Below are 11,925 nucleotides of genomic sequence, written 5' to 3'. Positions count from 1 at the left end.
CCCATCCTCCTACAGTGCAATCTGCCCACACCTCTTCCCCCCACATAACGTTATCAGTGCTCCAGGCGTGTGCAGAACAGAAAGGCAGTCACAGCCAAGTTAACTGCTCGGGTACAAAAGCATCAGGCATACCTTGGGCGAGGATGTTCCACTGCATGACCCGAATAGGTGGGTGGCTACTGGGGCAATCTGTCCTCAGATCCACAAAATCCCTCTGGAACCGGGGAGGTCGAGTGTGCAGGACAGCCCTGCATTCCTCAAGGAGTTCTTTAGGATCAATGGGCTCCAGATGTTCTGCGTCAGGTGACACCAAATATTCCGGGTGCGGGGAGGCAGCGCTGCTGTTCAGTGTCTTGGCGAGAGCACTGTAGAGTCTGGTCGTACCGTTTCCCATGGAACTCACTACAGGAAGGGAAAGCACAATTGTACACTCAGCTCCTTTTTCTGCCTTTCTTCCATTTGCACTCAGCTCAACTAGGAAGATAAAACATTTGCCGTCCACGGAAGCCAAAAACTTGACTGAGGGTCATGTCGCCAGGTTCGTGTATGAAGCCATTTCTGCAGAGGTGCTTTAAAGGAGTTTCTAGGTTCTAACTTTCTTCTAGGACAGGTTAATTGAAATACTAATGTTAAAACTGGTCTCTGGGGGCGCCTGGGTAGCGCAGTCGTTAAGCGTCTGCCTTTGGCTCAGGGCGTGATCCCGGCGATCTGGGATCGAGTCCCACGTCAGGCTCTTCCGCTGGGAGCCTGCTTCCTCCTCTCCCACTCCCCCTGCTTGTGTTCCCTCTCTCGCTGGCTGTCTCTCTCTGTCAAATAAATAAATAAAATCTTTAAAAAAAATAAAATAAAATAGGTCTCTGATTAAGATAATTCTTTTAAGGGAGAAATACCTTGATCTTTATGGTCCCTTCTAATTTAGGATCTGTCTTCATAATTTATAAACCCAGCCTTATTACGAAAGCATGGCTTGACAAAATCCACGTTCCTTTTCCTAAATATTTTATTACAAACTTGAAGGCCAGTTTGTAGAGAGCCAAATGTTAGAAAGCCCATGATAATCCTGGAGAAAAGGTGAGGTGAGAGCAGGCGGCTGCTCTGGCCTCCTCGTGCACACAGATCCCTCTGTTACGGAAAGTAACAGCTGGGTTACATCCATATCCAGCTCTCTCAGATGTTAACCATCCATCAGGGCCTGGCTTTCTGTAGCACTCTGATCGTCACGGAACAACACAGCCTATAGTAGCAACTGCCAGATTTTCTAAGAATCCAGAAAAAGGGCTGGAAGAAGAAGGAGTAAGAAAAGGTTGCCCACCTGTGCTGGACCCTGAAAGGAAAATGCTATGGAGAGGAACAGAAGGCACGCCGTGCTCAGTGCATTTTCTAGGGCTTCACTTTTTATCCTGAGAGATTATAATGCACTTAGGAGAGGAGAGCACGATCTCCCAGTGATTAGCCTGACAAAAGTTCCACCTGTAAGCAGGTGACTGCTCTTTTTCACTCTTCATTACAGTAGCAATTAGGGTCAAGTTTTACCTGGAACCACCTCCAAGAGTCTGTGTAGGATGAGTCACTGTCTGGAGGAATCTGGATTTCCCTACCACACCCACATCCTTGCCTTCTCTTGAAAGACACACGGTTTTCTTATAAAATACGTTCTCTGGCAGGCTGATTGCATCCGAAACCAGCAGTCAATCAGATTCACTGTGGCAGGTCACAAAAGCAAGTCCAAATATTTACCAACAAATGTCCTTAAACATCAAGGTCAATAAGCATGCAAGCATGCTCTCTATTGTTCCTTTTCATCAACTCAACATAGTTGTGGATTTTCCCCCCAGGAAGACTACCAGATTGAGGCAAAGAAACACATCGTACATTTGCGTGTACGTGCATCTTGAAGCAAGCCTGGTCGTCCTCACACACACATATACACATGCGCAAATGCATGCACACACACCTGCTTCCAAAGTGTTTGATTTCAATATATTAAATTCTTTTTAATCAATCTGCTTGCCTATCTGAGTACATGGGTCCAAAGGAAGAAATTTTCTTCTTGGCTGGTAGCATTAACTTTGAAAATCTTTCTTCTGTACTTCTAGTTTTTAAGAAAAAAGAAGTTAAAGGCCTTACTGGTTGGTTTCTCAAGTGTTGTCTCCAGAAGAGGAGCACCACCTCACGGTCAACCCGAATGTCACGCAGCCACCAGACCAACTCACGAGGCACCATGGGGCATTTTACATGGGAGACACACGGCCACGTCTGGCCTAGGTCGGCCTCTAAGCGCACCACTAGCCGGACGTCGTTCAGCTCCAACGGAACTCCACATCCTTTTGCTCTATCTTTGTCAAGCTGCGTTTTGGGTGGTTATTGTGATAAAAGCAAGTATGTAAAAGTGAGCATGAAAAAGAGAGTTATACTGTCCAACAGGAGTTTACGTATTTGACGAGTTATGTGAAGCCAGAAAAACCATCTTGAACTGCACTTTCTTCTAAAAAGTTAGAAAACCTTCACATAAAGGGAGTAAGGAACAGAAAAACATCCATTTCAGACAACGAAAGCATACCAGAAAGACATGCCCAGAAAGCAAAGCAAAACTGTATCTTATTGCAAACGAGCTAAAAGTCATTAAGAAAATGACAAAACAGCCTAAATCAGAATTAGGAAACTCAGAAATAAGGCAACAAAGAGAATTAGTTATTAAAAAAAAAAAAAAAAGAGATAGACTATTTGAGAGATAGTGGTAATATTATGTGCTTAATTTAAGCAAAGATCCAATATATGGGTAACAGGAATTCTGGTAGCAGGAAAACCAGTGCAAGGAAGTGAAACAAATACTAAAAACTGCATGTAAATCAAGAAGACTTTTGAGTACAAAATTTCAATCACGCAGGGTTGAAATAAGTTCTGGAGATATAATTTCAGCATGGTAACTATAGTTAATACTAATACATTCTTGAAATCTTTTAAGTGATCTCAACACACACACACACACACACACACACACACACACACACACACACACACAAGGTAACTGCGAGGTGACAGATGTGTTGATTAGCTTGGTGGAGGTAATCGTTTCACAATGAATATGTACACCAAAACACGTGATAGACTATATACTATTTACTATATACTAACTATATACTATTTTCATCTGTTAATTATATCAAGCTGGAAAAAAATAAAATGGTTTAACAGAAAAAATTAAATAAGGTTAAAAAAGACATGTATCATGGATATATTTAAACACCAGATACATAAAGGTCTTTTTTTTCTAAAAAAAGAAAAAACAAAACAAAAATACTCGAAACTACGTATTAAAAAACACATCACATACCTGAGAATATCAACCCAGAATGAACAACACCAACTGGACTGTGAAGAAAAAGAAAAAAATCCCTTGGGCATCTAGGCAAAAAGTCAAGTAACTTATAAGGAAAATAAAATTAGTCTATCATCAGACTGCAACTACAATGTTTTATGCCAAGAGAAAATGAAGTTACATATTTAAATATTTAACTCCAACTTTATATATCTGGCTCATCTATATGTGAGCAAGGAATTTATATCCAGCAACACCGGAATATGACTCCATGAGCCCTTCTTGAGGAAAGTATAGAGCAGGGCTGACAAACTGTAGCCAGAGGTATTTCTGTATAGTCCTCGAGCTAAGAATGGTTTTAAAAGGTTGTTAAACACACAAACATGATCCTGGAGTCCCAGGATCGAGTCCTGCGTCGGGCTCCCTGCTCAGCGGGGAAGTCCACTTCTCCCTCTGACCCTCTCCCCTCTCGTGCTCGCTCACTGGCTCTCTTCCTTTCTCTCAAATAGATAAATAAAATCTTTAAAAAAATAAAATAAACACACAGACGCATATACACAATATGGAATAGGATCCCTTTCGGCCTTCAAAGCCTAAATTTACTATCCAGTCTTTGTCAGAAAAATTTTTGCCACCTCTGGAACAAAAGCACAAGCTTTAGACCAAAATGATCAGCAAGACTTTGATATAAGATGGGTGGTAAGCATGAAACATATAGCTACTTAGAAAATCAAGTCTAAGTGAGGTTAAGAGAGTACAATATATAATGGCTATGTGATCCCACAACGAATTTACGAAGACTTAATACAACTGAAGGGGGGGAAGCAGGGACCAGAATGAGGAAAATATATTCAATTAAAAATTTCAAACTGGGGCACCTCATTGGCTCAGTTGGAAGAACATGCAATTCTTGATCCCAGGGTAGTGAGTTCGAGCCCCACTTTGAGTGTAGAGGTTACCAAAAAAATTGAAAAATAAACTTAAAAAAATTGTAAACTGTTTTCAGTGATCATAATTAGTAGTGGTAATGTTTGGATTGTTATTTTGACTGTTGCGCAGATGTGAAACGAAGCAAATGGATATTCTAATTCCATCATTCTCTGTTGTCCTTTTTTCTGGTTTAGTTTTGAAAATGCATTTATAGGCTATTAGCCACACACTCAAGGAAAACACTCTTTCTTGCCAAAGCCAACTCATTTTGGACCACCAGCAGATGATTAAATTTGATCATCTATTTGTGACTGGGCCTCTCAAAGTCTTCTGGCGGTTTTCAATATTTCAATCTACCCTCAAAAGACAAAACTTTTCAGCAAAGAAGATGAAGAACACACTACAGCACTGCTAAGTACTAAGGCCTTGAATGGGACAGGCTTCCACAGACCAACTCCAGTCCTGTTCTATCACTGTTTAGCTGTGCACAACTCTCCAGACCTGCTTACAGACCTTTCAAATCAGGGCTTGTTAAAGGATCCTAATTTCCTCAAGAATTTTTGGAAAATGCATCTAGGTTAGAATAGATGGCAACCTCAAAGTAACATCTCTATTATTTGTACTACAGACATACATATTTCTATTAAGAAAACTTGCACGCAGGGACGCCTGGGTGGCTCAGTCGGTTAAGTGTCTGCCTTTGGCTCAGGTCATGTCCCGGGATCAAGTCCCACGCCTGGCTCTTTGCTCAGCGTGGAGCCCACTTCTCCCTCTGCACCCCCCTCGTCCCATGCTCTTGCTCTCGTGCAAGCTCTCTGACAAATAAAGAAATAAAATTAAAAAAAAACTTGCATGTACCATTCAGAATGACTTTTATTCCTCTATTTGAGACCCAGAATGGACAATTTCATGTGTTAACAGTACAGCTGACTCTGAACAACACAGGTTTAAACACGTGATCCGATTATATGTGGATTTTTTATAGTACATACTCTAAGTGTATTTTCTCTTCCTTATGAAAATTTTCTTAATAGCACCTTCTCTTCTCTAGCTTGCTTTATTATACAAATACAGTATATAATATAAATAACATACAAAATATGTGCTAATCAACTGTATATGTTATCAGTAAGGCTTCCGGTCAACAGTAGGCAATTAGTACTAGGTTTGGGGGGAGTCAAAAGTTACATGCAAATTTTTGATTGTGCAGGGGTTTCGTTCCCCCACCCTCCCTATGTTGTTCAAGAGTCAACTGTACTTGGGTACGGAATGCCCTGAAAATAGCCTTTAAAAAAGTTTTACTAGCATAGACCCTTTGTTCTTATTTCACTGTAGATTCATTTACCTGAGAAAGATGTCACTTGGCTAAATTTCAAGTAAGAGACTAGGTAGAGGGCTATCGTTAGGGAATATTTATTATAATCCTGTCTCTGCTCCTTAGCTCTTACAGGAACTCAAGGATGGTCCCTAAGGTGGACTGACGCCAATGTGAGTATCAAGTTAGGCAGTTAACAAGGTGACACAGCACATGCCTTCTAACACTGCAGTACCTAGGAAGTCGATTAACAAATCAACCTGTTACACAGTGAGTCTGAATTAGGAGAAAGCCAGATAATTCTGAAAGATGTCCCTACCAGTCCACCCTTCTCTTACACACGTGAGGGCCCCCTATGTGGCAGGCTCTGTCCTCACAGCACACTGTGCAATTGAATCACCTCTACCTTTTACTCTCTTGGGTGTGGTCTGGGACAAAACTCTAATCTTCATAATCTAATCTAAGTCCTTGGGGATAATTTGCCTGCAATATTCTCATTTTCCTATTCTCTGAGTTTTGAAAAGGGCACTTCATACCAGTAAGGTAGGTACCTGTTGATCTTTTCTATCGAGAAGTTACCAAGTATTTGGGGAAAGATTAATACACATGAACTAATGAGAGAAAAACTGAGTGTTTACTATGTGTAATGAGCCAGGGTATAGTAAGGGTTAAAACAATCAGGATAGGTAACAATCAGAAAAAGACTGTAAAAAAAAAGAAGACTTAAAATGTGGCGCTTTAATTCCTGACTAAACCACTTACTTGGTCCATCACAGACAGTAGCCACCATAATCTCCTGCCTCACTCTCCCAAACACACATAGGCACACTGGACACCAGCCTAGCACTCTAGCCCATCCTTGAGTTCCTGTAAGATCAGTGAACAAACAGACAAAGATCTCTGTCCTCTTGGAGCATATGCTGCAGTGGGGATATACAAGACAATGGTCATATGGTGAAAAGTGTTAACGGAGAAAAATAAAGGAGGAAGAGGAAATAGGGAGGAATGCTAGCGGGTGGGGAGTTGCTGATTTATGTGGGATGCCCAGGGAGGTCTCACTAAAAGATGGAATTTGAGCAGAGACCTGAACGTGGTAAGGAAATAAATCCAGAAGTCTTAATGGAGATCCAATGGAAGAACATTCTGGGCAGAAGGAACAGCAAATGCAAAAGCCCTAAGAAAGGAACATGGTTGGTAAGGCTGATAAATAGCAACACACTGAAATTATTTACAGAATGAATAACAGATGAGGTCAGTGAAACAGTGAGGACAGGGAAGCAGATTATATAGTGCGCTGTAGTCCATTCTAAGGACTTGAGCCTTTATCTGATATGGGAAGCCACTGGAGAATGTTAAGCAGAAATAAGAATTTGATTTACATAAAAAAAAAAAAATCTCACTGGGGACCCCTGGGTGGCTCAGTCAGTTAAGCATCTGCGGTTAAGCATCTGCCTTCGGCTCAGGTCATGATCCCAGGGTCCTGGGATTGAGCCCTGCTTGGGGCTCCCTGCTCAGCACAGAGCTGTCCCCCCGCCCCCCTTATACGCACGCACTCTCTGTCAGATAAATAAAGTCTTAAAAAAAAATACACTACATTGTAGGGAAATAAGGGCAGACGTAGAAAATGCATTAGAGGACAATTACAATAATCCAGGCAAAAGACAGTGGTAGCTTGGACTAGTGATAGTAGTTACAGTGGCTGGATTCTGAAAAATTCTAATTGGAGCAAGTTTAAGTGATAACCTGGATGTGGTCTGAGAGAGAAAGAATAGTCAAAAAGTCCCAAAGGTCGCCAGCAGAGCAATTAGAAAGATGAAGTTCACAGTAGCGGCGAGGAAGATTTGATGGGGCTGGCAGAAAACAGGGGCTTGGTAATTAGATATGACTGAGGCTTAGGAGAGAGGAACAAACTGGAAATAAATGTTTGGGAGAAATCAGTGGACACCTGAGACTAAAGTGAGTTGAGAGAGAAAACAGGTCAAAGGACTGAACTCTGGGGAAAACTGGGGAAGATGCGGTGAAAATCCGAGGATGACATGCCAGGGAAGCTGCAGAGGGAGGGGGCATGATCTTGCTGGAAACAAAGTTAAGGAAGTGATTCATCCATGACCTAGCTATCTCCTGTGTCAAATGCTACCGATATTTCAAGGAAAATAAAAGCAGACCATCTGGATTTAGCAACACGGAAAACTTCGGTGGCTTTAACAACAGGGATTCCCGACTTTTGGTGGAGTTGTGGGGAAAGAGGAAATAGGACAGAGCGGAGAAGTAATTTGGGAAAATTCTGCTCTGAAAGAGGAGAGAAATGGGAGTCGTGACTAGATATGGAGGCAAGAGAATTTTTAGAGGCTATTATACATGTTTACTAGTGGGAGTGACACAACAGAGGGAAAAAAAAACACTGAAGCAGGAAGCTTTGGACATGATGGGCAAGAGGAAGCCCACAAATCCTCTCCCCAAAAAGCACTATAAATCTGAACAGGACTGTCAAAACCAACCATTTCAATGCTCTGGATATAGACCAAAGGATACAGCAAAGAGAAGCTTGTATTCGCGAAAGCTACTGAACTTTAGATAAGAACAGTGTAGTCTGTGCCATCCCTGCTCCGGAGCTAGTCCCCCCAGCCCCTCAAGCTCTATGGGAGTAGTTCAACTAGGGCAGCAAAGATACTGAATTACCAAGCCCAGGCCCTGCTGGCTTCACTGATGTGTCTATCAAATATGTGAATAAGAAATACCACTCCTTCACAAACTGCCATTTATACCTTCCCACGTATAGCCCCTCTGGAAGACAGTTTGGCCGGTTTTTACAAATTAAGCAGACTTACCATATGGCTCAGAACTCATGCCCCTAGGTATTTTACCTACACTGACCTGAAAACTTCTGTTCATGCAAAAAATATGTACACAAATGTTAAGAAGCAATTATATTAATAATCGCCCCAAATTGGAAGCAATCAAGATGCCCTTTATCGTGTGAATGGATAAACAACTATAGGACATCCTTATAATGGAACAGTATCCAGCAATGAAAAGGAAGAAGCTGTTCATCTGCGAGATTCACCCATGCAACATGGATGAATCTCAAATGCATTTTGTAATGAAAGAAGCCAGACCCTAAAACTTACATGGTTTTGTTCATACAACACCCTGGAAAAGGCAAAACCATATGGATTGGTAGCTGCCAGAGGATGGGGGTTGGGGAGCAGCAGCAGCTGACTGCTCTGGGTGATGCAACCACTCTATACAGCACTAGGGTGGCAGATACACAACCCTATGCATTTGTCAAAACCCACACAACTGTCCATCAGAAAGAATAAACTTCAATGTGTACAAATTTAAAACATCAGAAGATGGAATGATCAACACGGAATGCAGATTTTGACAAATGAATCTAACTGTATTACAAATATATGGCAATCTCACAAAAGGGGTTCAGTAAAAAAGGAGCTGGGATCTGAGTAATTTTGGAAAACTGCGTTTTAATGGGAAACTATCCAACTCAAGACTAAAGGAACTGTAGTTGGTAAAGTTTCTCACTGGGGTAGTAGGTGTTAACAATTCCAGGGGCGCCTGGGTGGCACAGCGGTTGGGCGTCTGCCTTCGGCTCAGGGCGTGATCCCGGCGTTATGGGATCGAGCCCCACATCAGGCTCCTCTGCTGGGAGCCTGCTTCTTCCTCTCCCACTCCCCCTGCTTGTGTTCCCTTTCTTGCTGGCTGTCTCTCTGTCAAATAAATAAATAAAATCTTCAAAAAAAAAAAAAAGGCTAGGATGAATCGTGGTACTGAACTAGAGTCAGATATCAGGACGAATTCATGTTTCACTTACTATACACCCAGATACATAGATACAGAAATAATTATAGATGTGTACTGTAGGACCCTGGTTTTCCACTTGCTGTCTGCCATTAGCTAACCATTTAGCTATCTCCGCCATCTACCTGCTTTTTGCCTTGCCACAAACATGTATTTTACATCTTTATATGTCCAGGATTATTGTGAGGATAAAAATAAAGACTTGAGTCTAAAAAATTTTTTAAATATTTTATTTATTTATTTGCCAGAGAGAGAGAGCACAAGCAGGGGGGAGCAGCAGGCAGAGGGAGAAGTAGGCTTCCCACTGAGCAAGGAAGGAGCCCGATCATGACCTGAGCCGAAGGCAAGATGCTTAACCAACTGAGCCACCCAGGCATCCCTAAAACATTTTTTATAAAACTTTACACCTAAGGAATTTTGCTCGGCTTATTTATTTATTTTTGGCCCGAGGTGGTCCTGATGCCTTGTCTTTGACTCCTCAGCAGATACTGCATTTCTGTGATGACGAACACTTTAAGTTAAAAATGTCATTAGAAAAAAGTCATTTCACATGCAACTGTGTGAACATATATAATAAATGCACATGAATATTTATATAACTATATGTATAATTTGTAAAAAAGGTATTTTAAGCCAGTCAATGTAACAACTGACAAGACAAATAAAGCCTACATGCCCAATTCATTACACACCCGTGGCATATATTAAACTCCGATGAGCTTCACAAAATGATTAATTTTTCTACAGTAAATATGTGCTATTTCCTAGAGTATTCCCTTTCATTTTTTAAAAAATGCTGGTCTTGACCCAATGAAATTGAGTTTAGAATCCACTAATGAAACTGTCCTAGTAGCAGTTCTCCAGGAGCAGTCTACAGACCCTTCGGGAGGTTTGAGATTCTTTCAGAGGCATGCATGGCCAAAACTACTTTCATAATAAGACACCATTTTCCTTTTTTAACCGTGTTCGTATCTGTTTTACCCACAAACATGTTAAAACTGCTGCTGTCTTGGCGCCTGGGTGGCTCAGTCGTCAAGCGTCTGCCTTCGGCTCAGGTCATGATCCCAGAAGCGTTCTGGGATCGAGCCCCACATCTGGAATCCCTGCTCAGCGGGAAGCCTGCTTCTCCCTCTCCCACATCCCCTGCTCGTGTTCCCTCTCTCGCTGCCTCTCTGTCAAATAAATAAATAAAATCTTAAAAACAACAACAAACTGCTGCTGCCTTGGCACGAATCAGGCATTGGCATCGACTCCACTAGCAGCCATAGTATTCTTCACCGCCACACACTCTCAGTCTTAAAAAAGTCAGTTTTACTTAAAAATGTCCTTAATGGGGGCGCCTGGGTGGCTCAGTAGTTAAGCATCTGCCTTCGGCTCAGGTCATGATCCCAGGGTGCTGTGATTGAGCCCCGCATTGGCTCCCTGCTCCGCGGGAGGCCTGCTTCTCCTCCCACTACCTCTGCCTGTGTTCCCTCTATCACTGTCTCTCTCTGTGTCAAATAAATAAATAAAATCTCTAAAAAAAAAAATGTCCTTAAGGAGGCAGTAGTATTTCTGTTAAATCTGGAACCTTGATGACATGTCTTTTTAATATGTGACAATGGAAAATACACATAAAGCACTTTTGCTGCATACCAAAATACAACATCTTACAGAAAAGCACTTGGGTTGTGAAATGAACTAGCCCCTTTTTTTCATGGAACACCATTTTTGCCCAAAGGTAAACCTGACAAATTAAAGTTTATCAGATAAGGGTATCAGACATTTTCACTAAAATGTATAAGTGAGCTTGTCATTTTAAGGAAAACAAAAGACCATATTTCTGTCAATGATAAAAATTCCTGGGGAAAACTTTTAACTTTTATCAGGAGCAGGACAGGTTCCCAATACTTAAAGACTTCTGACAAGATGGGGAGTGTATTAACTAATGCTATTTTTGATACTGTATAGTATCTGAAAGATCTGCATAGCCCAGTTAACCAACATTTTCCAAATAACCAATACAAAAGCATTCATGGGTAAAAAATCCATTCAAAATACCAGACAAATCACTTTTAACGTCACAGAATACAAAAAATTCATTGATATGGTACCAGATTCCATGTTGCAAATAACTACTAACATAGACAGAAACTACTACAAAGTATATCCACAATGATCTAAAAATGCTGTTAAAATAATTTTTTCCAACTACGTATCTGTGAAAGACTGGATTTTCTTCATAGACTTTAACCAAAACAACATATCACAACATACTGAACGTAGAAGCGGATATGAGAATCCTAGCTGTCTTCCTATTAAGCCACTTGAAGAGATTTCCAAAAATGTAAAACAATGCTACTCTTTTAACTAATTTCTTTTTGTTATGGAAAATACAGCTACTTCTCCATAAAAATGTTATTTATGTTAATATTGATTTTATTATACTAAATGATAAACATTTTTACATTTTCTCATGTTCTACTTTCTAACATATTTATTGATATGTATATGAATATATAAGCCACATTAATAGAAGTTCTTTGAGCTCTCAAAATTTTTTAAG

The 11,925-nt window shown here is 40.9% G+C and overlaps 1 protein-coding gene across 6 annotated transcripts in view; it reads right to left on the bottom strand.

Moving 5' to 3' along the window:
- The window catches only part of NOCT (nocturnin), a 43,267-nt gene that overhangs the window by 18,905 nt on the left and 12,437 nt on the right, over positions 1 to 11,925 (bottom strand). For 2 of the 6 annotated variants that reach the window (XM_087866453.1, XM_087866454.1), the window contains 2 exons: positions 3,335 to 3,372; positions 133 to 1,701 (listed from right to left, as the gene is read on the bottom strand). In XM_087866453.1, coding sequence (XP_087722579.1) covers positions 133 to 394 — 262 coding nt within the window. In that variant the 5' untranslated portion in view covers positions 395 to 1,701; positions 3,335 to 3,372. Of the gene's footprint in view, positions 1 to 132; positions 11,800 to 11,925 lie in introns of those variants that run through there. The other 4 variants (XM_045798967.2, XM_045798969.2, XM_087866455.1 and 1 more) reach the window with 3 other exon arrangements.

Source organism: Ursus americanus, chromosome 13 (assembly GCF_024610735.1).
Source record: "Ursus americanus isolate L20-20 chromosome 13, mUrsAme1.1.p, whole genome shotgun sequence".
Classification (NCBI taxonomy): Eukaryota; Metazoa; Chordata; class Mammalia; order Carnivora; family Ursidae; genus Ursus; species Ursus americanus.
The sequence above is the reverse complement of the archived record's forward strand: the minus strand, read 5'-3'. Positions and strand labels throughout refer to the sequence as shown.